Genomic DNA, 27,983 nt, shown 5'->3' on the forward strand with positions numbered 1-27,983 from the left:
CTATTAACTTTGTAGTTGTCATCTGCACTTGTGAAGTGTCAATAGTCCCAAAGTAAGAAGAAAAGATAGGCTTATTCTTCCTGAAGGGACCTGGAAGAAAAGCTAGTTGTAGCAGGTTTGACTATGATTAACATATCAGGACATTTATGATCTACAGCACACATTATGCTGTTAGAAGTTGTGTGTGGGAAAATCAGCCACAACTCAGAGCTACAACTCTGCTTATTGAACTCATATTTAGAGATTGCTTTGAGTTGCAAAGATCGTAGAAGACTGGAAATGCAGATCATATTCAATTTGTCTGCCTATTTCAGATGTGAAGCAGCAAGGAATTCATTTTTCACTTGCCTTTATTTCCCCAAAAAAGCAGTAGTGCAGGTCTGTGCAGAATGTTTAAGCAGTGTGCCTTTAATATGACTAGCTGATAGGAAACAGAAGTAGGTCAATGTCTCAGACATTGCAGCATACATTGATAGATAATTTGTTAGCTATGCCTGTGATGAAGCCATCGTGCTTGCTGAAAGATGCTAACTAGTCAGGCCTAAGCAACCTGCTGCATGACATCCAACACTGCAACCATGGATGCATTTCCAGACCTCTGCTTAATTTATGTATCTGGAAGCCAGAGAATAAGTTCCTGCTGTTATGAAAGTAGCACTACCAACATTACTTCTACAGATGGTCTTACATGACAGGGTGGGGAGCTGCATTATTTACAAAGTTCTGCATTAAAAAGGAGTTTGGAAATGCTTATCTTCCTGCACAGCCACAGAGGGCATCTGTGAGTCAAGAAGCAGCTGCACCAAAAATATGCATCTGAAAGAGGATTGAAATATAACTCTGTAGTATCTGCATTTCTTTCACTGATATCAACACTGAATTGTATCAGAACATCAAAAAGACAGATGTTCAACTCAGTAAAAGAGCTTTTAATTAGCATGCATTAATACCCATTAATTCATACTAATACATCAATGTTTAAATCACATCAATACTACCCATTTAGAAGAAGTACTATAAATATCATGAAGCCTAAGGGACTAAAAGCAGACTTAAAATATTTCATTGACAGACTAAAAGACAGCTCAGCTGAATTACATGTTTCAGTGTTTGTTTGAGATACCACAGCTCTAACTACAGGAAAAAAAAAAAGCAAGAACAACACACTTGATCATACCTTTAAATTGAGCAGATTGCTGAATGCTCCCAGAAAGCAGTGTGAGTTGATATGTGGGGTGAAGGCCACACATTTACTTCCACTGAGGTCACATTTCAGTTTAATTTAGTGCCAGACATCCAATTTCATCTCTTTGACAACAGAGTTATAGTACTTACAACTGCTACTGTTGGAAGTACTAACCTGGGTGCAGGTTATAGCCCAGACACAAAACGAATTCACAACCAGACAACACACTAAGCTAAAGCAAAGAAAAAACTATTCCACCATTTCCAAATACTGTTATTCTCAAGGAAAAAAATAGCTGCAAAGGAAGAATAAGAGTGCTCACCAAGGAAATCATGGTACAGAAAACACAGTGGAAAAACACAAGTTACTTAAGTACCCCTCCATCTCCAACAAAGATACACAGGGGTATATTACAGTATTTTAAAAGCCTCAACACATTGTTTTTAGCTACCATCATCTATCTGTCCATAAAATTAATTCCGTTTTAATCCTGTTATTTCATGAGTCAAGTCCTACACTCTTCAGAAAGTAAACAACTGTTTAGCTACCTGTTCTATTCTGATGTAACTACAATGCTTGAAGATGCTGCTTTTCTTGAAGCTTTGTAACATATCTATTCAAAAACAATCTTTTTTTGAAGTGCATTAGGTTCTTCTGCAACGGAAGCTTATGCTTTAAACTTGCAGAAGTCTTAAATCAATGACAACGCAGGCTTATTATATTACTCAGTGTTTACTCTTCCTCAAGGAAGTTCTCTACTATTTTGGGCACCTTTTGGGTAAAGCTCTATAAACATAGAGAAATCCATACCTTTGACTTTCACCATAAAGGTTACATGCCAAGGACTTAAAATCACTATTGTAAGAGTATCAACATGTCACCCCTGAACATAAAGAATAAAGCTAAAAGATCAGGGTTACACCTGAATCATAGTTGGTGAGGTAATTGTATAAACATTTCCTCATTTTAGTAATAAATATCTCTGAACAAAAGAGAACAGTAAGCACAAAAACTTCCCCTGCAAGAAAAGAACTGAATAGAGGAACACAATTAATAAGGGAGATGCCCATGCTACAGTATCTAAACAAAGAACATAGCACCTACAGCAATAACACAGGACTCAAATCACATAGAAACACATCAGTAACAGAAACGGCATGTAAATATACCTTAACAATTATAGCAAAACAATTTTATGACTGTACTACAACATGTACTCTAACTGAAGTCTAACATTATAAAGAAATAAAACTACAAAACAACAGAAAACAACCAAAACTCATCACTGTCCTCACACCAACAAGCACAAAAACAGCTGCTGTGGGGCTGTGCTTATATAGGTCCTTGGTGGGGTGTAGATGTGGCCCCAGGTGGGGCTGCTTAGGGCCTTCACCTCACACATTAACTCACACAGCTGTATGGGAGTATTCAGCTATATAAGGGTCTGTATGTTATTCTGGGGTCTAGAAATGGCTTGTGAAGGTTGTTAGTTATTTATTCCTTATCTATTTAAAAGAAAATTCAGTGACTTTGTGTTTTCTTTAAGGTATGATGTATTAGCTATGTTAGTATTTTTTAGACAGTCTGTAGGTTACCTGTCTTGTACTCAGTTATGTGCTTTTTTTAAAGTATTTATGTTTCAAGTTATGCAAAACTTAATGTATCTGATTTTTTTCTAAGTAACTACGAGAGTGTTTTATAAACCTGAATATTGCTTTAAAGTTAAAGAGTGCTGGCTGCTTTGTTTAAGGAAGTACTGCTTTAACTTAATTTCATGGTAAACGGATGTAGTAAAGGGTAATATTTGCTTCTATTTCCTATTGGAAATATAGGAGTTATGTAAGAGTGCAACGAATGCGGGCTGTAGAGAGCTGTCTTCGTCCATCTTTATTAATGAAGCAACGTTGAATTAAAGTGTGTGCTGGAAGTGCTGTTCAGAGGCCCTGTTTCTATAGCAGGACCACATGAGTAGGTGTCATCCAGAAGATGATTTCATAGCTATTCCATGACATGTGAGTGTTTGGGGGAGTCTTTGTCAGGAACAGAAACTGATGATGTAGTTCAGTAGAACTGCCCTTAGTTTTAGACTAGAAGAATGCCTTAAATCAATATATCCTGGGCACTGTAAGACAATGAAAGCAAGAGTGGTTCAGTTTATTTTCCAGTTTACTTAATTTCTTCTAGGCTAATGCTATACTTCAGTCTGCTTAGTTGTGCACATCATTTGTCATTTTAGTATTCATTTGGGGTTGTATTTTTTTAGCAATGTTCTCACTGTATTTTTTGTGCATGAGTAGCAAATGGTTTGATGAGTTTCCTGAGGACTTGGTGTGCTAAGCACCATGTTACACACGTGTTCCTTGTATGTTCTTTCTTTCTGAGCACAGTTGGGTGGCTGTAGGAAGACATACATGTTGGGGTGTTTTTAAGTGATGTTCTGTACAGAGGAAGTGGAGGTGCTGCTGGGTGCTGCTCAGAGCTTCCTTTGGAGAGCTCCAGGATGGCTGTGTGGCTGCTCCCTGGAGGACAGGTGCTGGTGCTGAGCTGTTTCTCATGCAGGATTCACTGTATGGTTGCTGCTGGGATCCTATCACAGCACTGTTACTGCATGTAAGTGCAAATGTATGATTTCTGTTTCACTGCGAGTTTATGGGAATCCATTCCCTGTATCAGAACTGGAGCCAATGCATAAGGGGTTAAGAACTTAGAGTTGAACTGCTGTAAAGACCCCGCAACTGTTTGAATTCCGACAGGAAGAAATTGCATTTGGAGTTTAAACATCAACGTCTGCGGGCATTCAGCACGCTGAACGTCAGCAGCAAGCCGTGCCCTGGGGGGCCGCACCATGCAGGGACTCTGCTGAGCGGCGGAGCTGCCCCGGCCGGGCTGCAGCGGCTCGTCTCTGCCGGGCGGCGCCCGCGGCCCCGTCCGGTCACCCCGCGCCGTGCCGGGCAGCGCTCCGCCGATTTCCCGTAAAGCGGCGCCCGACCCGCAGCCGTTGGGCCCGGGGAGGGGGCGTGGAGGGAGCCGCGCCCCGGCCGTTGCCAGCGCGGCGCCCGCGGAGCGGGGGAGCGGATTCCGGCGGGCGGGGCTGGCGGGGCGGTGCCGGCTGCCATGTAAGCGCGGCGGGGCGGGGCCGGGGGTCGAACAGCACCCTTAGCCGGGACCGGCGCGGAGCCGCGCTCCCTCCTCTCGGTGCCGCCGCCGCTCCGGGTATGGGTGCGGAGCGGGGCGGCGGAGCGGAGCTGCCGTGCGGCTCTGAGCGCGCGTGGGGGCGGCCCTCGGGGGGTTCCCGGCCCATGGCCTTCATGATGATAAAGAAGAAGAAGTTCAAGTTCCGCGTGGAGCTGGAGCTGGACGAGCTTTCCTCCGTGCCGTTCGTTAACGGCATCCTCTTCTGCAAGGTGCGGCTGCTGGACGGCGGCAGCTTCAGCGGGGAGTCCTCCCGGTAGGTGGTGCCGTCCCGGGGTGACCCCGCAGCCTCTCCTTTGGCTGTCGGAGCCCCTCAGGGGGCGTGGGCGGTGGGTTCCGGGCGGTGCGCTGCGGTGCGGTGTCAGCCGGGGGTGCGGGCGGGCCTCTCCGCGACGGCTGTCCCGATCCTGTCGGCGCTGTTGGCGGCAGTGGCTGCGGCGTACGGTAACGTAAGGCACTCGGAGACTCGTCATCGACTCGTTGCTCGAAGCCGTAATGCTTCAGAACAAACGCTAAGGCTCTTAAACGGCGGTAATAAGGAGAAAGGAGTCCTCGAGCGGCTGAGGCCACTTGTGCTGAGCCATGATGTCTTGAGCTGACGGGACGGGTAAAAGGAGAAGGAATTCCTGCCGCCGGTTCTGAAATCGGAGCAGTTGGGTGTAGGCTCTCTGCCTGTCGTTGTATACATACACGGTTACTTGCTAGGAGAACTAACGCGAACGGGTTCGTGGAAAAGTGCTGTCTTCTTTCCTGCGTGCATTCGAGTCACATGCGTTACTGGCTGCTCCTGCTGAGCGCTGCAGTGGAACTGAGGCAGCAGACAGCTGTCCTTTCTCCTTGTGCGCTGTGCCACAGCGGTACAGCTGACGGCCGCCCCGTGAAGCAGCCCCGCTTCGGCAGTGCCGGGCAGGGGCGGAGTGCGGGCAAAGCACGGCGTGCTGTGAGCTGCAGGTTCTCCGGGTCTCCCATGGGGGCAGGGGATGGCCCTCCCGTTACAGTTATTCCTCTTGTGCGGCTAATTACATTACTTTAATGTTATTACCAAGAAGATGAACTGAAAAACGTCTCCGGGATTTTTCGGAGGAGACAAATAAGAACTCTATGACTACTCGGTTATTCTCTTATTAAATTGTATACTGCTGTCACAGAGCTTAGAGAAGTATCTGCTTATAATTCTGTAAGTGAAACTCTTCCAAGAGAAGAAAGCACACCAGAATTGAACTTTAGCGTGTCAACTTGTTATTTCAGTGTTCTAACATACTAGCACGTGCAGTCAGACATGATGGGTTTTCAGTTAATTAGCGTTCTGTTCTCATGTTGTGTCTCCTTTTTTCTCCTCCATGTTCTTGTAAGAAATTCATTGTAAGTAATAGCCGGATAACAGTCATAAGTGCAGGCCCTGATGTACTTGTACTGTTCTAATGCAGTCTTTGCGGCCTTCAAGTCACTTTCACAGGCTGATGCATTTCCTGGGTAGTTTATTTGAAAGCAGCTGATTCCAGGTGGGCTGATGTGAGTGATGTGAAGGAGATGAGGCAGAATGTGCCTCCGGAAGTGTGAGTGGAAGCATGATGAAGCTGGGAGCTGTGCTGAAATAGTGCACTGGATTCAAGCTTTCCAATTCTTCTCTCTCCTTTATTTCCTGGGGTACTGTTTAAAAATGAGAACAGCAGTGAAACGTGTCGGTGCATCGAGATTCCAGTGAGTGTGTTTACACTGGCCTGAAAAGCTTGACGTATGCTCAGAGGAAGGTATAGAATTCCCCTGCAGTGATCCCTCAATGCCAATTTAGGGAGTGCTTTTGCTCCCTGCTTAAGAATCAACTAATGGATTTTCATAGCGGTGATTCAGCAAAGGTCTGAATAAATAAGGAAGAAATTAAATTAACAACAGTAGCAGCATTTCAAGGCTTGTCAGTTAGATGTTTCTTCTTAAAATAGTGGTCATCTGCCATTTGCATATGTTTCAGTGTGAGGTGGTGGTCATTTTCTGCAAGTAGTTATCATTGAAGTAGTAGGAAAAGCTTGAAGGAATTGACTGTATTTGAGAGCAGAGCATTCAGACTTATCTGATATACTGTGTTTTATGTGGAAAAACTGACCATGTCTCCTTAATAGCTTCATTTTTGTTATTGAGTTGTAGTATGTTTCAGGGAGAAGATGCTGAGAATCAACTTGATCCTGATACAAACCAATGGCCCACTGCCCTTGACTTAAAAACAAACAAGAAGCCTATTACCCAATAAAACTTGAGGAGGAGCAGTAGTATCAACAGGCTACAAACTAGGATAACATCAGTAGGAAGAAATGCCATAAGAAGGCTAGCAGCAGTGCAATCAAGGCCTGTGTGTAGTGAGTTGTCATGTGAGCAGGCTCAGGCAGTCTGAGCTCGGGTTGTTGCTGTATGAATGATTGAAGCCGTGATCCTCCAAGCGGTATCAATCCCCTGGATGATTAAGTGGAACCCAAAGAAGACAAGTTTGAACTACTGAAATTTTTTTTTCCACACCTTCAATCTTCACCATCATATAAGAAATGTTACAAGGACATAGTTTGTGTTGATGAGATGATTTTCTCAGTACTAAGGCTCTTCTGGTTGGTACAGATGTGTGCTTGAAGTGCATTACAAATCTCTGACCAGACAAAAACAGCAAATACAGCCCAGACACAAAGAACCAATTTCCAAAATTAATAGCAAAACATATTTGTTCACAGCTGTGATTATGTACATAGATTTTTAGAACTCCAGTTTGAAAAGACTGATTTGAAAGCAGCCTGTGTCTATCTGTGAGTATTCTCTGTAGGTGAAGAAAAACTGTATTACAATACCAAATGCTTAACTGTCTGATAAAAAATATTTCATGTTTACGAATAATCCGGAAATTTAAATTACTTTGATAAAAACAAACATGGAATAGGCAAGCTGTAGCAGTGTTTCTACTTGAGGGAGATGATGTAGGAGACCAGGACCCAAGGATTCTAAGGAGGAGGAATGCATTGCAAGCTTTCACTCCACAACATGGAAAGCCTTGAAATAAGTTGTAAAGTGGAATTAGGTTTTGTTTGCTTTAAGCTGCCTGGCAGCCATACAGTACAATTTCTCTTGCTCTGAATCGTCTGATAGGATTTTTGGATCTTTACAGTATTTTTTGAGATTTTACAATGAAGGGTTGATTGTCAGCAAATATACAGGGTGTATGCCAAGATATGCTAACAGAGCTCAGTTTTACTAAGAAAACTCTTAGACCTGGCTTCATATGCAGAAAGGTATCTGTTTTTTATTTTTTTCTTGGCCAGTGGTAATAGATCTCTTTCTCTGAAGCTGGATACTTCTGCAGATGCCCAAATACCACATACATATATGCTGTTCACAAAATAGCATGTACACACTGTGCACCATGGAAGAACAGTGGATTGTCCCAGGGCAGAAATTACACCTATGAATATTTTGAACAGGAAACCCTAGTATTCTAGGGTACAGGTTTCAGTGAATATCTGTGTGTGACAAAAATACTGATAGAGATGGGGATGTGTTGAAAATTAATTTTTTTTATCCAGAAGTTTTCTTTTCCTGAAGATTGCAGGGAAGTTTGTGTATGACAAGATTCTGAGTTGTGAGGTAGCTGCAGAGCTCCTGTGTTGTGTGTAATTATATTATTTCTGAGGTACTAGGTAGAAAAGTCATTTTCTTCTGTACAATTGGGTATCTTCTGGACAGTAGGTATTACTTGTTTCAACTGATGCTTGGCTGCCTCTCTGCCAGCTGACTGTAACTACGTTTGTGTTGTGTGGCTGTGGCAAGCACATTTTCTGCCCCAGTAGGCTCTTCAAATTGCTTTCTAATAATTGTTTCTCTTCCTGCTGCTATTGCTTTTGAAAGGGAGTATTTCTCCTGATAGTAACACAGATTAAACAGTTTCCAAAACAAACATACTTGTTAAAATGACATACCTGTCACATGGGGCTGCTGTCCCTCCCTCTCATCTTACTGCAAAACATAAGAATTCTGTGCCCTGTCTTCAGACTCAGTAATGGGTTGTGCTAGTTTTAATAGTGTTTCAACTGCAACTTGATTTGCTGATGGGGAAACTGCAATAAAATAGATTTTCAAAAGCTGTGAGACAAGTCAATAGTAGGAAAAAATGATCTTCAGGCCTCATAGTAGGTAAGAAAATGGTTGTCTAGATGGCATTTTGCATGAGAAGTAATGTGTTAAAATACAGGTGGAAATGGCTCATTATTGTGAGACTTCTTACTGTAAGTACTGGTAAGAGATACAGCAACAGCTAACTCTGCAGGAGAAAGTTCCTGGAAATAGGTATGTGACAAGCATCTGTTAAAGAATGGAGTTCCAGGTTTTTGTAAGGAATCTGCCCCTGTGCTTCACCCCTGTTATTGTCTCTTGTACTTTCCCTGCTCCCTGTTGAGAAAGGTCTGGCTCTGTCTTCTTTATAATTTAATAGAAATGGCTGAAGGCAGGAATTAAATTGTTTTCCATCTCTTCTTTAGGTTGTAGAAATCAAGCTCTTCCAACTTCTCCTCCTGGTTCATCCCTATTGTTCGCAACTCCATACCCTCATTTCCCACTCTCTGGTCTTGCTTCTGTTTTTCAGTGTCGTCTACTGGGGAGAACCAAAACAGGACTCAGTAATATAGACAGAGCTTCACAAATGTTCAACAGAAGGAGCAGTAACTTCTTTTGAACTGCTGGCTACTGTCTTTATTAATACAGTTTGCCCTCCACTGTACTAATTCCTGTTGAGGTCTCTACATTCGCCTGTAACCAGCAGTTTTTCATTAGAAAAAAATAGCCTAAAGCAGCTCTAGTTCCATATTACCATGTGTTTGTACATACTTTATCAGGAATGCCTGACATGAGTACAACTAGTGAGATTCAACTGTGTTATTATGAGTAAAAATGTGGAATAGTAAATGATTCCTGTTTTTATGTTACTTACACTAACTGCTGTGTACTGCACTGTAAACAAGGGGAGCTCTTCCTGCAGAGCTGTTTACTGGTTTGCTTAGTGCTGAAATTTGTAAAAAAAACTCAAGGAAACATCGAAGCTCTGCTTGTAAATGGCTGGTTTTGTTTGTATTTTTGCTGTACTTAGGGAAAATTGTTGTTGTTGGAGAGAATGCATCTTGTATGACTCAGGCACAGATGAAGCTATGTTGAAGTAAGCTGTCTTTGAAAACAAGAAATAGATCAAGTTTTGTGTAAGCTTAATATTACAGTGTATTCTTCAAGCATGCTGCTCTCAGCTCTAACTTAAAGAGAAGACTAAATTTAGTCTTCTGCTTATTTAGTATCTTACAATTAAGTATAGATAGTTCTGAGACATGATATTCAGCTATATATGAGTGAAAATGCTCTGTTCTTTAAAGATCATGAGGTTAGAACTGGTGCATATATAGTTGAATATAATTTAATAGGTGATGTTTGAGGGAAGAATCAAAGGTGGCCAAAGGGGTAAATTTAGGTTATTTGAGGAGGAACCAGAGTGAGGAAAATAGGTACAACAGGTAATGGGACAGGAAGGGCCGCTCATGAGTGCTCTTAAGTGCTTATCTGATCGTGCAACATGCTTATCAGTGCAGTCTATTCTATCTTCACGCTAAGCTTTTTTCTATTTCATTTTCTTGGTTGGTAAGCTCCGGTTGGGGTGTGTGTGTGGTGGGAGGCCAGGAGCCTCAGTGACAGCAACTGGAGTCAGACTGTTCATACTGAGAAGGGAGTAGAATCATGGACTGGTTTAAGTTGGAGGGGACCTCAAAGATGATGTAGTTCCAGTGCCCTGCCGTGAGCAGGGTTGCCAACCACCAGACCAGACTGTATGGACCTTCATCCAACCTGGCCTTGAACACCTCTAAGGATGGGGCATCCAGTTTGTCAGGGCAGCCTGTACATGAGGCCAATGGTTCTATCTGTATCTCTGATCTGTGTGGCTGGCTGTGTATGTATGTGGTATGTTGGTGTGATTACCTGTAATCTTGAGGTAATATCTTCAGCATAATTACTGGTTGGACCTGAGGCATGGAGATCCAACATAATGTTTTTTCCCCTGGAAGAAGCAAACAAACTTAAATAATGCTGGAAAAGCTACTCCCACTGCAAGGTGACTCATCTAGAGACATGGTATTTATTCTGTTTCAGACTGCCAGTGCCTAAAGATCTTGGAAGTCCTCAAAACTCTTTTATAAAATCATCAGTTTTTAAAATAGAAATACTAATGCCATTTACTTTGTGGACTGAGAAGTGTTTTTTTTAAGTAATTACAGGAGGTTTTAGGTAACTCATGTTTTGTACCTAAGTCGTTAAATAACTAAGCAAGCCTTCTTCTCCTTCATATAATGAAAGCTACCTACCTGATTGATTCCAGAAGTGTTTTATTAAATATTACTATATTTTCTGTCTAATATAAAGCTTAAATGGCAACTTAAAGTTGTAATCAAATGCTTCTGTTCTTTTTGTTTCCTTCTTTGTAATTAGAAAGCAATTGTGCTAGAAAAACAATGTTTTCAACATGGTCTGCATATGGGTAAATGTTCTAATCAGCTGTCTAGAATAATGAAAATAAAAACCTGAATAAACAAGTTCCTAGTTAACTAAACATAGTATTTTTGCCTTTAAGGAGTTGTGACTATATTTCTAAGCCTCTCCTGATTCATCTTCCCCATTTGGAAAAAAGTGATTTTTCTCAGAATGCTGATGGTCTTTACAAGTAATTTATTTTTGCATTAGTGGCCAGTAGATGAAACAAGCCATTATTAACATGCTATACCCATATGGGAATAAATTAGGACAACGAACCAATTGCATTAGGGTCTGTTGCTTCTTGTATGTTTTGGTATTGATTTTTTTCCTCTTCAGTGGATCAGAAGAGAAAAGCAAGATTTGGATTCCATCACTCTGAAATGCAGTTGTGTACAGCACATAGAAGACTTACAGGAAGGGACTTACAGACAAAAAGTCTAACTGAAATTGAGTCACTGTGAAATTGTACTTGTAAGGAAAACCCCCAATTTGTTCAACTGATGGTTAACTTAAATTGATTCCAAAGTACGGTTTATCTTAAAATATCCACCTACTTAGCTTTATCCTTGGTTAGATATTACTAATAGTGTTTGCTCTTGGATTGTATGGAAGTGCTACAAGTAGTACATATTTGACTGTATCTTAGTAACCAGGATGCGTTTTGATTCATAAAACAACTGCTTCTGCCCTGCACGTGGTGCAGTGACTGTGAGGCTCATAGGAAACTGACTCATAACGGAAAGCTTTCTCCAGTGTGCCCCATAACATAGGCACAGCTGCCAAGAAGTTATCTGAGTTTATTTCCATAGTAACCAATCAATATAACTTGATTTTCTAAAGGTCCTGTGTGTGGACTAACCATCTCAGAAGTTTCAATAGTGAAATTATCAGTATCTAACTAGTTTCTTTTCAGCTTAAGGGGAATAAACTGCCTATGTTTTTCCTTGCACAAAAACTACCTTCCTTAAAATGGTATTTTTTCTATATCATGAAATAAAAATAACAGAATTCAGTGATTTTGCACTTTTCTTCCCCTCTTTGTGCAGATTGCATATAAATTATTCAATTACCTTGCTCCTTAATACCATGTGCTTGTGAATGGAACTTATTACACCTTGAGGGGGGTGTTCTTCATTTTTGCTTGATTTAATTTCTATAGCAATTCTAGCATCAATACGTATATCAGAGCCATTTTCACAGTAACTTTTACTTTCTTGTAAGCTAACTGTAAGATATAATCATTCTGTTCAATGTTTGTAACATGGTTTGCCTGGAGAAACCCTGACCTGTGATGTAACTGGATAGAGAAACACTTGAGATGTTGCCTGTATGCCAAAGTACAGTGCTGTTGTGCTATTTTTCTTAATTGAGCAATGAGATGTATATGTAAGCATTGGTAGTATGTTAGATGTAAAATCTTTCCAAGGTTTTAAGGACACAGTTAAATTTATCAAGCAAGCGGTTACTACTTAATTATCTTACAGCTTATGCAGTGTGCAAATATGCAGACACCAAATAACCTGCAGTGTTGTGCTTGACAGTGGGCATGTAGCTGATTATTTGTATCTGAAAGGTAGCAATTGTCAACTAACTGCTATAATAACTATTAAAGCCTTCTCCATGGAACAGAGCAAAACAGTTACCCAGTGTCCCTTGAACCACTTTATTTTACTCTGCTCCTTGGCTTAAGCCTATTTCCAGGGCAGTACCTACATATGTGTAATTTGCCTTTTCTGTTTTTTTATTCTTTTCTGGATCTGATTCTGTTATACTGGCAGGTTTTTTTGTTGGTCTTTTTAATTTAAAGCACAGAGTAAGGTTTACAGTAGGAAACTTAATGGATGAAAGGTAGATTGTGGTGTACAGAGCCTTTTCCTCTTAGGTCACATACTTGAATGTGACTCAGTGTTATATCATCAAAGTGGTTAGTCTGTTGCAGTAATTAAACTGACTCATTTCAGGCAGGCTACTTTATTCCAAGCTTACTAAGTCATTGTTCACATAAGCACTGCAGCTGGCAGTCTCACCAGCACAGCAAGTTTGAGCCTTGTGATTCATCCTTTCTCTACTGGTGATAAACTCTGACTCCAACTTAGGTAGAACCACAGAGTTCTCCCTGTGCTAAAGTGTCAGGCTCGATCTTCCAATAATTAGGTGTTGTAGGAAGTTCATATAAAATAGCAATATAGGCATTAGAAACATGGAAGAGAAGGATAAGGGGCAAATAGTGCTTTTATATGTGAAGATTTGAGTGACTGGAGTGATAGAAGGTACTGTAGATGCTCCACAGTTCCTAGCTCTGAGTTTAGCAATGTGGGACTAGAAGAGAGATCACTGAGTCTTTACAACAGCCTTTACCTCCTGTTACTGACAAACAAGCTAACCATGTCTTTAAATGCCATGAGATTGCTTTGTTCCTATGTCAGCTAGTTGAAGGCTTTTTTACTGCACTGTGCTGCTCTTTCAGCCCTTGTAACTTTCAGCTTCAGATGTGTGATGATGCTTTATTTTGGTCCCAAGCTTTTCTCATTTGGGTTAAGAAGTCCTTTGGTGTCTGCACTGCTTGAATCACTTGGCAGGTTTTTTTATTATTTTTTTCCTTACAAATACAGGGTTTTTTCTTTCCTTCTGTATTCATTTTGGAGTCTGTTTATCTCCAACTCAAGTTTCCCTCATGGAAAAACGTGTTCCATTTGCAGTTAACATAGCTGTAAGCATCGTATGTTTTGTGTTTTTGCTAAGCTACATCATTTTGCGGAGCTGTAATCCTGTGAGGAACAAATCCATTCAGATTAGATACATTTCCAATATATAGCTGAAGTTCTCTTATTCTCCAAGTGCATGACTTTGTTTAAAGTTATTTTACATCATGTCCTTTGAACTGGTCCAGGCCCCAAATCTAACTACTTCTGCTTCTATGATGCTTATTTTCTCTGTATTGAACAACTACTAATAGTTTTCCTACACAAGGAGAAGTATGAAGGATGGTTACTTCATGCTTTGGAACAGACTTCAGTGTCCGCTTCACAAACAGCAGAAGCAGTATTTGTTCTGAAGCTGTCTTATTGTGTGTTATGGTCCTGAATGCATACACAACTGTAATTAATGACTTCTTTCTTACATGCAGGGAGGTGGTGCAGGCAAACTGTGTCCGCTGGAAGAAAAAATTCATTTTCATGTGTAAAATCAGTGCCAATGCCACAACAGGGGTTCTGGATACTTGTATCTGCAGAGTGTCTGTGCGGAAGGTAAGCAGTGTTCCTTCTTTTCTTACCCCCTTCTTCCTTAAGTTGTTGTGATTGTATTTTTAAGAAGCTGATAAATGTTAAACAAATTTTAGCTACAGCTATGTTAGGTATTTTTTCAATGAAGGCTAGCATAGTAATTTTATTTAATGCTTTATCTTGACTAAGTTACAGAAATTAGTCATTAAACATATTTCACGTTGAAGAGTCAGTCATTCCAGCAGGGCAGTGGAGTAATTACTCATCAGCCTCTATAAAGGCAGCTCTTGATGGATCCTTCTAGCAAGCACCAGTAAATTTAGTAGCCTTGACCTATATGAGATGTGAGCATTTAGAATGAAGCACTTCCTGGACCTGGAGCTAGACTTCACAGAAAGGAAACGCTGGTCTGTTGTCAGGCACTCTCTTCACAGCTCTGAGGACATAATAAATGACCACAGTACAGTCTAGCAAATGTGTGGTGAGTTATTTTAAGACTCAGACTACTATTTGCTTTTCTTAAGTCAGTATTTTTAGTGGTTGGTTTGCATAATTATTACTATGTCTTATTTCTTTTTTTTCCTAGGAGTTAAAAGGAGGAAAAGCATTTGCAAAGGTAAGTTGAGACTTAATTTAGCCTGATAGTCTTTTATTTCTTGTCAGTTGATGCCATTTGAAGTTATTTTTGAGTAGTACTGTAATAGCTGTGATTTCCCTAATTGTACTATAGTGACAGTTTTCTGAACTCTTGATCAGTGTGTTTAATATCTAAATACTTTACCATCAGATTTTTTTCTTTCAGTTGATTATTTTGAAAGGGTTGATGAAAGTCAACTCTCTTGCATATATTTCTTTGAAAAGAATACATGACATTGTCGTTTTTTTCTTTTTTGAGACTTGAAGGGGTAAGGGAAGATAGCATCAAATTCTACATAGACTTCAGCTTATCTCAGTTTTGTCTTGTGCCTCTCCCTTTAATAGACATCATCTTAATTGCAAGAAACTATTGTTGTAACCACTGTGCATGTATTAAGTGCCTTCACTTAGTGATATGCCTACTACTAACTTGATTTTTTTCTTCAACAGCTGGGCTTTGCAGACCTAAATCTAGCAGAGTTTGCTGGGTCAGGAAATACCACTCGTCGCTGTTTATTAGAAGGCTATGATACCAAAAATACAAGACAGGATAACTCCATTCTCAAAGTAAGTTCTTTCTTTTTTTTAGTATTAAATAAAGCAGAGTTAATTTTTATGTTTAAACTTAAAATAGAGTTTTAAAGTACGTCTGCTGAACTACTTCCTAGAGGGAAAATGATCTGAGTGAGAACATAAGCCTCATTTAGAGAGAATTGTTAAAATCCATATAGTCAACAATAGAATTGGTCCTACTCCTGGATATAGAGCTAGATAGCTGTAAAACAAAAGCTTTCAGATGGTATTCCTACTCTAACAGCAATGGAAAAAGTAAATACATGTACATGAGTGTAGGAATTACACCTCTAAGACTGGACAACTTCTTGTGCAGGTCTCCAAGTGAATTTTAATTGTCTTATATGTAAGCCAGCTTTAACACATCCATGAATCCTGGAACGTAGCCTTTTCTTTTGTGTAGTATGAAATAGAACAATTGTCAATAACTGTTGAAACTCACCCTGTTTTTTTCTCTTGTTAGTTTATGGAGAATGAAAAATGGAGTTAGCTGCATAAAACTCACTGCAGATGGTTACAAGTAAATAAAAAAAATGACTTGACCTGCCAAGACACCAGAATTAATTTTTATTATTAGTATACCATTCATGCATGCACTCTCTGGTGTCTCAAATATATGCAGTGACATTCAATGATGGCTTTGACCCAGCTGACAAGCCTTCTCATTGTATTGCTCTTCTATGGTATTATTTACCTTTAGTGGTTTTACTTTATCTGTGGTGTTTGCACAGATAGTTCTAGTGTGCTGGCAGTTTGCTAAATGCTGTTAGCAAACAACATGCTTCAGCAGCCACTGCTTTAAACAAAAATCTGTTTGTGCATGAACCTTCTAGTTGCAAGGGAAAAATAGAGATGTGAATTTTCTTAATTAGTAATGGTTTTAAGATCTATCTGCCTGTCTTTGTCAGAATTTTTGAAATGTAATTCTGTTTTTTCAAATGCTGCTTTGTTTATTCATAGTCGGTATTCAAACGTGCTGTTTTGCATAAGCATTCATTTGTGTATGTGATGCTGTTTTCCTTAAATGTAAGATTTCTGGCAAGCACAACTTAGTGACATGACAATATACTGCACATAATTCTTTCTTACAGTTTTTCTCTTCATATGTAGGTGTTGATCAACATGCAGCTCATGTCTGGAGACCCGTGTTTTAAAATGTAAGCTTGGAATAATCAGTGTTGGATCATGTTTCAGTCAAGCTGAAGTGGCTCAGTTCACTTAAGAAATTAACTCTTCTGATTTGCATGCATGATTATCTTCAGTCTGACAAACCTAATATGCCTTAAATAAAACTTTAAGTGTGTTAAAACTTAGTTCAAGACAAAACACTTAAAAGATTTTTAGTTAGCAAAGATATTTCTAATTATATATGACAGGAAATGGCAACTATGTCTATATCAGTTTTAAAGAGTTATACGTGACTTGTCACGATAATTGAGGGAGGGATTGCTTAAATCCATTCAGTCTCAATAAATTAAACTCCTTAAGTCCTATTTTATCTTTATTTTCTTACTACTTTTCACATCATTGATTACTTGATTACTATGCTGAAACTAGCAGGGAAGGAATCAAAAGAAGAACGTGTTTCTTACAATGATGTGCAGTCAAGCTGTGGAACTCCTTCCTACTGCATGTTGTGAATAATAAAACTAAGCTCCTGAAAGATTTAAGAAGTAGTCCTGAATGAAATAGTTTTGTGAGCTCTTAGGTATAAAATACATGAAGCTCCTAATATTTGTAAGCTGGATCTTACTTTACTGTAATATTCAGGTGATAATATTATTGTGTACTCCTGTTATTTCAGCACCTGCTATTTGCTGCTGACAGAAACAGAGTGCAAAGCTATATAACCCATGTTCTGAGACAACATGCTTGGCCTCTTCTGAGCTCTAACAAAAAAAATCTCATCTAACTAGTATTAAATAACATGAAAAGAAAAAACAGCTTAATGGAAAGAAAATCATTTAGATGCATTTGGTAGCTTCATACTGGATATGTCAGTCTTGTCTTTTTCTGGAGGTTCTCATATTTTGTTTACACTTGGAAAACCTGGATCAAAAGCATCTCCCAAAGCTAAAGCTAGGGCTTGCTTAAAAATTCTGCACAGAAACAATTTTAACTGAGTAGGAATTAGTGCTTGTTCAAACTGTTGTTATCAACTGAATTCAAACTTGTGTTTAATCAAACGAATATAGGGAACGAATATAGGCAATCAATGCTGCTCTCTGTAATCCAAGAGTGGAATAATTGGGTTTATTTTGGATCAATGAATGTATACTGATAACTTCCTTAAAAAAAAAAAAACCACAATGCAACCCAGTATCTTTGTTTAAAGAATTGAGATGAAGCTGTAGCTCCAGGAAAAGCAGCCCTGAACTCTTAACTCGGTCTAAGGTGCAAGAGTGTTGTGACTAGTAGGTTTCAGCTGTTTTCAGTCAGGTTCTTGTGTACTTAAGACAGATAAGACTTGTTTTCTGTAACAAGTACAGACTTTGCATTACTGCCATGCAAGTATCCTTACCGTTGTTTCTTAGGGCATCTGGGAATAGAGCCTGTACCAGGTGAGCTCAGGTGGTTCTCTGTAGGAACTTCTTTGTCCAGCTGTACCACTTATAAGTCCTGTTTATTCTCTTTGTCCAATCTTAGAAAAAGCAGAGTAGAAGAGTGTGAAATGTCATCCTGTGCTTACAGAACAAACAGTAAAATGGTACAATCTGAATTTCTGCTGTCAAGCAAAGCTTTTCCATTTCCCTGGTTACTGGGTATTCATTTCTTTGAGTCAGACCTATTAAAAATAGCTCACTGGTACTGATAAACAATTTCTCAGCCAATTAACTGTAATGGTCTATACTAATGAAGTCAAGTCCTTCTGTTTGGGTAGCCAAGTAGTGGAACTTAATTATTAAACAGTTGTCTGGCTCCTTAGTAAAAACTCTATAGCTTAAATTATACAGACTTGGCTTTTTCTTCCAAACTGATCGTATACCATTTCCCAGAAGGTTAACTTTCAACACAAGCAGAACAAATAATTTATCTAATCCAGATGCTGTTTGTAGAAGGAATGAATAACCACTTAGAACAGTTGCACAATCCAAAATGAACTACGTATTTTAAGAAGTCAAGATGGTTTCACATCTGATCCGGGGTGATAACCCTGAAAGCATGCAATTCTTGTTTCTAAAGGTATGTAGGTTGCTCTGAAAGTAATGCCTCTTATTTATTTACATGACATTGACAACATAGGAGGAAAACACACTCATGTTGTTATAGCAAATCCAGCACCATTAATGCTATGTGCTTTGATGAGCAGTGAGTAAGGCAGTGCATGTTGCACTTGTAAAAATAGGCATGGCCATCCAGAACACGGCTTGTCAGCTTGTCTTTCAGATTGCTGTAGCCACTGCTGAAGCACACCATCAACCCACGCCATTGTGCTCACAATCCACACTTGGGTCTCAGTAAAGGTTCAGCAAGTGTCAGTGAGTTTTTTTCTGCATGGAGGAATTCAGTGACACACCTTGCCTTCATATGCACTTCCCTGTCAGGTGTTCTGTCTGACTGCCCCTCTGCTGTCATCTGTCACACAGCAACAAAATGTAATGGGATATTGGTGAGAAGGTTCAACCTCTGCTGTTGTACCACCAACATCTGCCTCTGACATCATGGGCCAACAGAATACAAGGCATTACTTTCAGATCAGCCCTCGTATGTTGGACATGCAAGTCACATGGACATTTTGTGTCCTCAAGTGCTTTTTCTGCCTTTCTGTCTTTATTTCAAACTCAATGTGGCAGGGGACATTACTGTACATAAAGACGGTGGCTGATTTATTAAGTATCAAACATAAAATGTTAACAAATATCCATTTGTATGCAGAGCAAGAGTCTGTTCCCAAGGTCAAAATAACGAAGCACTGCAAAATATGCAGACAATATCTTGAAATATACTTGAGTTGTTTGACTGCTTGCATGAGCAGATTACTTTAACTGCCATTTTCCAACACTAAGAGGTTTATTCTTTTTAATGAATTACCCCTTAAGGTTTTGGTATACATTGATATTAGCACTTAAGCTCTACAAAAAAAAGCTTTTTAGAACTGCACCAGATTTGAATTATAAGGTGCATGATGCTTTCTTTTTTTAATGTGTAAGAGGTAGAAGTTAGAGGAAAATACGTGAGGATCAGAAGCTCCTCTGATGGGAGGATGATCACCCTGGAATCTCTGTGTACTGCAAAAGAAATGAAACGGAGCCAAAAATACACTGCAGTGCACAAGCCAAGTAGGCAAACCGTAGTTACGTGGTAGGTTTTTCTGTTTGTTTTGTTTATTTTTAATTTACCATCTTACCATGTATCCCAGAAGGTACTAAGTTGCATCCAATTTTTAGCACATACGTAATCTTTGATTTGTATACTAACAAAGAAAACTTTCAAAATAAACACATCGCTCAATGACTCAAGAAAAAAAGAAAAGCCTTTCCAAGGATCTCCAGAAATCTGAAGGACTGAGCAGATGGATGCTGTAAAAATGCCCTGAAGCACAGTTGCTAAAGCATTCTTTTTTTTTTTCCTTTTCTTTCTTTCTGTTTTGAACAGGAGCTAGACAGCATGTTCTCAGGAAAAGGTTACAAGACAGCTAGCACGAGGAACAGTATGAATTATGCCTACTTAAAAAATATATATATATATCTGTACCAATCAGTTTAGAGGAATCACAGCAGAAGTACAGCAAATTCTAACCACTTTTTTTCTAACAGGCCTCCTTCCACAGCAACGTCTATAGCAATTGCAGGAGAATCAGAATCTCTGCATGAAGACAGAAAAGGCAGAGAAGACTTAAAAGTAGTACAGCTGGGTATAGCAGGTATAAAAGTATGTTTTTAATTTCTTAATTCCTTTATAACTGCTGCAGAGCTTCAAGAACATATCTATGAAATACTTCTAATCTTAGAGGGATGTTGATAGGTGGCTCACAAAGGGACCTTTTTGACTTCATTTGCTGAGACAAATTTTCCTAAATAGATGCAGTGGAATCTCTTTGATTTATGTACCAGTTTGCTTAATGGAAAGATGGAAAGAAAATGGGCTTGTTGGGCTGCCCTTGTAATGTTTAAAATCTTTCATTTTCCATGTGACACATATCTTGACTTGCCCTGGATTTATATGTCAACAGAGTATTTAATTTGGCCCTTGGTGTTTGATTTATGAATTGTGGTTTTAGGGATATGTATACACCAGAATTTTGAATAGTGAAACTTTTGAGTATTTTATAAGATCCTGAAGTAGTTATTCCGAAACAATCCATGTATGGAAACAGTAAGAAAAAATAGTTACCACGAAAGTACTTTATTATGGGTTGTTAGGTTGGTTTAACAAGTTTCAGGCTCTTACTAATTTTCACCCTAAAAACTGTTTAATCTGTCTTAACCACAGGTTGTTTTACGTAATTTTTACCACAAAAAACCTCACACAAATTCTACTGTGAGAAGCAGTGTAACTTCTTTAAGTGTCCACAGTGTAGATAAAGCTAAAACTATTGTATGGTAACTGCTGACTCACAGCCTGAACCACTGATTGAGCACCTGGGGAAAGGACCCAGTCAGCCCTGGGAGCACAGGTGAAGGCAATTCATGTGTGTGACCTGAAGGGGTGGAGCCTGGCTGCACCTCTCTTAGACCTCATTTAAGGGCTGACTGCTACTGGGGAAAGATCTCTTTTTGGAGATCCCTTCTTGGTGAGGCTTTCTTGTGTGGGCCTAGAGTCTTCTGATAACTTCTGTTAAGGGTGAGCAATCTTTTTCCCTTCTTTTATAGCACCTTTATTTTGTGCTGGTCCTTCTGTCATCAGCTCTTTGTTGTAATGCCTTTCCCATCATATTGATATGTCCAATTGCTACAACTGTACTTAGAAAGCTTATTAATTAAATGCTTCTCTCAAATTTGGGGAGCAGAACCATGTTACATTTGTATGTTATAAATTTATTATTAAAAATATATATTTAAATATATATATTTTTAATGGCAAGTATATGTATGTATAATTATATTTTTAAGGGAACATGTGTTCTTTAACAAACAGAGTGTTTTTGTAGCAGTTGGATCTTTGAAGGGATTCATTTAAAAAAAAAAAACAAACATTGTCAAATTCGTGATTTCTCTAGGATATCTGACATTTGGCTCTAGTCAAGATGATAGGCAAAGTAATAATAAAGCTGCCCTCAGCAACATTACCTGACTGGCATGTTTTGCAGATGCTTCATCAAAGAGTGCCTCAGTCCCTGATGAAATTGGTGCGTGCGGACATTCCAGAACATCAAGCTATGCAAGTCAGCAGTCGAAACTGTCAGGTAGCTGGTAACTAATTCTTCATGTAGTTGATCGATGGAGATGGGCTAAATTGCAAAAGATTAAGGGGAAGTAATCTCCAAAATTGTTAGGAGATGGGAGCTAATGAAAACTGAAAGAGAACAGCATGAAATAGTGAAGTGAATTGCTAGTTGGTGTATGCGAGTGTTGGCAAGACTTTGGAAATGTCTTTGCAGGGGGGCGAAACGCAAGTTCTGCTTTCCGGATAGTAAAAGATAATGGATGATTATGGCAGCTAACAACGTACCTCGCCTAGCTCTGCTGTGCTTTCCCGGCAGGATACAGCACGTGTCACTCCAGATCAGCCAGCCTGTCTGAACTCTGCCACAGGAGAAACGCCTCGGTAGGTAGTGCCTCAACAGGAATTGGGAGTATTCTAGAACCCTGTGAAGAGACTGAGACAAAAGGAACCGATGCGGATACATCTATTAAAGAGGCATCGTCAGAAAAACTGTGCAGGTATGCTCAGTTTGAAAGCCTCCTCTAGCAGAACCAAGGCATAATTTATTACGTGACACGTGAGATCCCTGAATGTAATTATTTTTGCAGGTATCCTGTAAAGCAAGACTCTGTGGAGTCGCAGCTGAAGAGGGTTGATGCTACCAGAGTGGATGCTGACGACGTAGTTGAAAAAATACTGCAGAGTCAAGACTTCAGTTTAGACTCAAGTGCAGAAGGTACGGAGATAAATAAGGAAGCTTTAGAGAAGTTGATGCTCGTTACAGGCCTGAAGGCCACTCCTTTCGTAGTCCTGGTTGCACATATAGGTTACTGTATCATCAGCTTGATCCTGTCAGCCGGAAACTGGCGAGACTCTTTCCAGTGCAGCCCGAGTTGTGTAATTCGAGTAACTTTCCCAGACAATGACATCTTAATCCTAGAAAGATAGGAGCTGGTACAGATTGCTAGGGAGGTTAGTTCCTCCAACCTATAACCTGTGAAATAGGATTTGTTACTTGAAACATTTTGACCTGAAAGTATCAGTTAGCAAACGAGTAAATCTTAGGTGACTTAGTTTGAGAAAGGAAGCTAACGTATGTTTATACTCTTGCTTTGTAGAAGAGGGCTTAAGGTTATTTGTGGGTCCTGGTGGAAGCACTTCATTTGGAAGCCATCATCTACCTAACAGGTATGCAGCCTCAGTGACTAATCCATGGGTCATGCTAAGCGGAAATGCATTGTATATGGTATTCATTCTGTGTACATATTACTGATGGTTTCATCTTTCTCTTCTGTATAGCTCAAAGGCATAAAAAAATGTTGCTTGTCAGGCTATAAATTAGAAGACAAAGGTTTCTTGTAAAATCCAACTGATATGCCTAGTGAAAGCATAACTTCTGAAGGTCCCGAAGTCTTAGTTTTCAGATTATGAGCCATGTTTAGGTATACACACAGGAGACAGGCACCAGTTGGTAATCTTGGCTCTAGGGATGGACTAGAATACTCTCTGAAACTGGAGTCTTTTCAGTGTTCTATGCATCCACCTTTACAGTATCAAACACTGGTCTTCCCAGTAGCAAGCCTAATTTTGTTTCCTTCAGTTTTGCTCACAGCTCCTTCTGTTTCCACAAGGTAAACTATTCGTATTTCAACAGCCTTTCTGACTTGAAGCTTTTTGTAGCCCTAAACTCTGTCTTTTGATAATCCGTTTGGCATATTTTTCACATAGTTGTCTTAGAACCAGAGAGAGTATATTTTCTTAAGTCTCTTCAAAGATGCTGGTGTATACATTTGAATTAGCGTCTTCTCAGATGAGAACGCCTTAAAAACAAGCAACAAGGTGCTCTCAAATAATGATTCTGCAGCCCTGGACGTACGGTCCGGACACCTGGACGTACGGTCCGGACACCTGGACGTACGGTCCGGACACCTGGACGTACGGTCCGGACACCTGGACGTACGGTCCGGACACCTGGACGTACGGTCCGGACACCTGGACGTACGGTCCGGACACCTGGACGTACGGTCCGGACACCTGGACGTACGGTCCGGACACCTGGACGTACGGTCCGGACACCTGGACGTACGGTCCGGACACCTGGACGTACGGTCCGGACACCTGGACGTACGGTCCGGACACCTGGACGTACGGTCCGGACACCTGGACGTACGGTCCGGACACCTGGACGTACGGTCCGGACACCTGGACGTACGGTCCGGACACCTGGACGTACGGTCCGGACACCTGGACGTACGGTCCGGACACCTGGACGTACGGTCCGGACACCTGGACGTACGGTCCGGACACCTGGACGTACGGTCCGGACACCTGGACGTACGGTCCGGACACCTGGACGTACGGTCCGGACACCTGGACGTACGGTCCGGACACCTGGACGTACGGTCCGGACACCTGGACGTACGGTCCGGACACCTGGACGTACGGTCCGGACACCTGGACGTACGGTCCGGACACCTGGACGTACGGTCCGGACACCTGGACGTACGGTCCGGACACCTGGACGTACGGTCCGGACACCTGGACGTACGGTCCGGACACCTGGACGTACGGTCCGGACACCTGGACGTACGGTCCGGACACCTGGACGTACGGTCCGGACACCTGGACGTACGGTCCGGACACCTGGACGTACGGTCCGGACACCTGGACGTACGGTCCGGACACCTGGACGTACGGTCCGGACACCTGGACGTACGGTCCGGACACCTGGACGTACGGTCCGGACACCTGGACGTACGGTCCGGACACCTGGACGTACGGTCCGGACACCTGGACGTACGGTCCGGACACCTGGACGTACGGTCCGGACACCTGGACGTACGGTCCGGACACCTGGACGTACGGTCCGGACACCTGGACGTACGGTCCGGACACCTGGACGTACGGTCCGGACACCTGGACGTACGGTCCGGACACCTGGACGTACGGTCCGGACACCTGGACGTACGGTCCGGACACCTGGACGTACGGTCCGGACACCTGGACGTACGGTCCGGACACCTGGACGTACGGTCCGGACACCTGGACGTACGGTCCGGACACCTGGACGTACGGTCCGGACACCTGGACGTACGGTCCGGACACCTGGACGTACGGTCCGGACACCTGGACGTACGGTCCGGACACCTGGACGTACGGTCCGGACACCTGGACGTACGGTCCGGACACCTGGACGTACGGTCCGGACACCTGGACGTACGGTCCGGACACCTGGACGTACGGTCCGGACACCTGGACGTACGGTCCGGACACCTGGACGTACGGTCCGGACACCTGGACGTACGGTCCGGACACCTGGACGTACGGTCCGGACACCTGGACGTACGGTCCGGACACCTGGACGTACGGTCCGGACACCTGGACGTACGGTCCGGACACCTGGACGTACGGTCCGGACACCTGGACGTACGGTCCGGACACCTGGACGTACGGTCCGGACACCTGGACGTACGGTCCGGACACCTGGACGTACGGTCCGGACACCTATATATGTGTATGTGTGTATATAGATGTGCAGAGAATGATTTCTGTATGTTTGCCAGTGGGTAGAGGCAGTATCCAAAAGATAAAATTTAAGGAAGCATAAAGAGGCATAACGGTAACTTCTGTCTGTCTCTAACATTAATGAACTTTCTTTGTTTTTTTACAATATGACATAAAGCTCTCTAATGCATTGAACTGCAAGTTATCTGGTGGCATAGTAACAAGGGCATGTTTTCTGCCTTTCAGTTTTAGCTGTTTTGGTACAAGCTGCTCAGTTTTGTTTTTCATTCAGTATGTTATTTGTTTGCAATATTTCTGTTTGCACTGAAAATTCTGTTTGCGCTGAAATTGATCTAATTTCTTCCTAATGTTTTCAGAGTGGGATCTGGAGCATACGAACAGGTAGTGATAAAACGCTAGGCTAGAACGACTTGGCCGGAAGAGGAAGGCACAGAACTCTCACAGCAACATTCTGATTCATGGTTCTTCAACTGCAAGAGATGTGAAAGCCAGGATGAAGTTTGTATGAACTTGTTTTGGGAAAAGTAATGGAATGCCTCTTGCTCGGAGAGCTCCATCTTCTACAATATCAAGGCAATATCTAGATGTCCACATGCTGTGCAAGTACTTGGACTGTTTCTATAAGCTGTACCTGATGTTGAAGTGAATTACTTTGAAGTTGTCCCATAAATGTTTAGCAGCATGATTAAGTGGGTCCTATTTCCATGTTTTACATAGCAGGTCACATGCAGTTATGTGCCCTGCAGCTTCTTTTCTAAACTAACTTCAGGAAGTCATAAATGAGCCCGTAGAAACGAACTAAGACTAGATTTCATTCTACCTGCCACTAAAGCCTTAGAAAAGCTACCTCTTTCTATTAAGTCGAAGCTCCTATCATGTGAAGGTTATGGCTTCCACAGAGCTCTGTTTTAAACAGCAAAAGTATTGTCTTAAAAGTCTTCAGCATCATTTCCTTTTAAGGTCACGTGTTTAGAAAAGACTCTGTAGACACATATCAGCCAGTAATAGGATGTGTTAGTTGTAGTTGATATCTAGACGCTTACATGTAGCAAATGCACTGTGCAAGGGACAAAGTAGGATACGCAATGCACAGCAGTCGTTATGAAGAACGCTGGTTGTTTCCCTTAGGATTGGTAAGGATGGAGTTCAGAAGCCCCTTATGCAGAAACTTGCTTCTGTGCACAAACCCAGAGATTCAGTGGGATGGTGCCATTTACAGACCCCATCAGTAGTTTACTACCACCGTAACTCTTTATTGTAGCTTAACCCTCCTCAGTTAGTGCTTTCCTAGTGTTCTGAAGGTGCCTTGAGGGATAGGGAAGGTACAGAGATATTCAACCATTTAGTAAGCGACTGAAGCTTTAAAACTAGGTAAGCATCTGAACTACTACCAGTTTAACTTGTTAAGATAAGCACTTTATTGTAGACGTATTCTGTGCTCTTAAAAAGAATTACTGTGCAGCAAATTTGCCTTTCGATGTTGAACAGTTATTCCTTCGCTATCTGTCCACTGTTAGGTTAAGGACAATGTACTGCACTTGAATTTGTGCTAATGGTGCTTTGCCTGCCAGGTGAGAAAGAGGAATGAAGAAAGAGCAGGATTAAAATTGTCAGAAGGAATTATGGAAGAATCCATCTTTCTAATGAAGTAGTTCCAATGACACATCTGCGGTTTGGGCTGGGATCTGCTGTGTTCTTGATTGCAAACTGCAGGTGACTCCTGTTCTATTAGGACTGATGGTATTATTAATCAGTAAGGCTTAAAGAACGCAAATAGCGTGGCCTTTTTTTTTTTTTTTAAAAGGAAGCTCCGAATGCTTTTAGATTCATCCCAAACTGAAGTTTGGAGTCGTGCTATTGAAGTATAAGTAGGCCTTACTTAATCAGTTGTATTAGGGAATATCAGACCGTGTTTTCCATAAATACATAGTAGTTATTAAGTTCACTTGCGTTCATAAGGAAGCTTCACAGTTTGAAGCTTGAGTAGTGTTACTGAATGAGATGAATGAGTTATTTCTCTATTATGGTACTTCAACACCTATTTCCTACTGTAAACTGTTATCTAAACATTGTAATGGGTAAAAAGAATTCATGCAAATATATTAGCTGCTGTGTGATATTATCTGAAATTGCAGTGGAGAGAGGGATGAACAAGCAGTCCCTAACTGCCAGTGTACTGTCTCTCAGAGCCGGATAGTTTCTTAATTTATACAACCCAGGAAAAACTGCCACAGCCCACTGCAAGCCAGAAGATGCGTGGGAATTGCATTGTGTTGCTTTCAGTGCTCCTAAACACTGCGACACTTTTGTGACCCATCAGTAGGACCAGCATTGGTTTGGTGTTAGGTGCTTTACGTTTACCAGGAAAACTAGGCACAGCCAGAAGGCATATAAAAACAATGTAATTGTGAAGGGAAATTTCCATAGCCCAGGTTGATGTTTTATGTTAAGATCCACAGCTAACTGCCATAGATAAGCTATTTGTATACTGGAAACCCATTATTTTCTTGCATCTACAGGTTTTTATAAATAGGAGAAAGTTTTACATGGAAATCAAGCTTGAAATCAAGCTGTGAGCTGGCATTTTATTGTTTATCTGCAACCCACAATTCTTTACCAAGTTATGCTATTGTTGTGCATATTTTAGATGGAACACAACCTTAATACTTAAATACATGTTCCTTTTTTTGTAAACTGTGCTGTAAGAATATTGGACGCTCATTTCAAACTGTTTGGGATGTGTTTTCTAGCTGTACTTAATGCCAGTATCTCAGACACAAATAAACCGATGTTGCATAGAATTT

General features: G+C 41.1%; 1 protein-coding gene and 1 long non-coding RNA gene across 4 annotated transcripts; one reads left to right on the forward strand and one right to left on the reverse strand.

Moving 5' to 3' along the window:
• The first annotated feature begins 4,324 nt into the window (after positions 1-4,324).
• Positions 4,325-27,980, forward strand: FAM102B (family with sequence similarity 102 member B). The gene is made up of 11 exons (XM_001232082.7): positions 4,325-4,634; positions 14,043-14,163; positions 14,726-14,755; positions 15,226-15,342; positions 16,459-16,505; positions 20,106-20,212; positions 21,599-21,694; positions 21,992-22,172; positions 22,263-22,390; positions 22,773-22,842; positions 25,536-27,980. The coding sequence occupies exons 1-11, from the start codon at positions 4,402-4,404 to the stop codon at positions 25,576-25,578; spliced, it is 1,173 nt and encodes a 390-aa protein (XP_001232083.4). The 5' UTR covers positions 4,325-4,401; the 3' UTR covers positions 25,579-27,980.
• On the reverse strand, positions 7,630-22,102 carry LOC112532884. Of its 3 annotated transcripts, none has more exons than XR_003076374.2 (5): positions 21,961-22,102; positions 21,579-21,739; positions 17,870-17,989; positions 10,364-10,442; positions 7,630-8,466 (listed from the first exon to the last, which is right to left on the reverse strand). It is a non-coding gene; the product is annotated as an uncharacterized LOC112532884 (long non-coding RNA). The 3 variants fall into 3 exon arrangements; XR_005861857.1 differs by having other exon boundaries at positions 7,630-8,996; XR_005861856.1 differs by having other exon boundaries at positions 7,630-8,999.
• Positions 27,981-27,983: the final 3 nt, after the last annotated feature.

Source organism: Gallus gallus, chromosome 8 (assembly GCF_016699485.2).
Source record: "Gallus gallus isolate bGalGal1 chromosome 8, bGalGal1.mat.broiler.GRCg7b, whole genome shotgun sequence".
Lineage (NCBI taxonomy): Eukaryota > Metazoa > Chordata > Aves > Galliformes > Phasianidae > Gallus > Gallus gallus.

Excerpts from the sequence above, each read along its gene's own strand:
- FAM102B (XM_001232082.7), top strand. The coding sequence starts at position 4,402 with ATGGGTGCGGAGCGGGGCGGCGGAGCGGAGCTGCCGTGCGGCTCTGAG. Across the intron at positions 14,756-15,225 it reads GAGGAAAAGCATTTGCAAAG|CTGGGCTTTGCAGACCTAAA; the intron begins GTAAGTTGAGAC and ends TTTCTTCAACAG. Across the intron at positions 22,843-25,535 it reads AGCCATCATCTACCTAACAG|AGTGGGATCTGGAGCATACG; the intron begins GTATGCAGCCTC and ends TAATGTTTTCAG.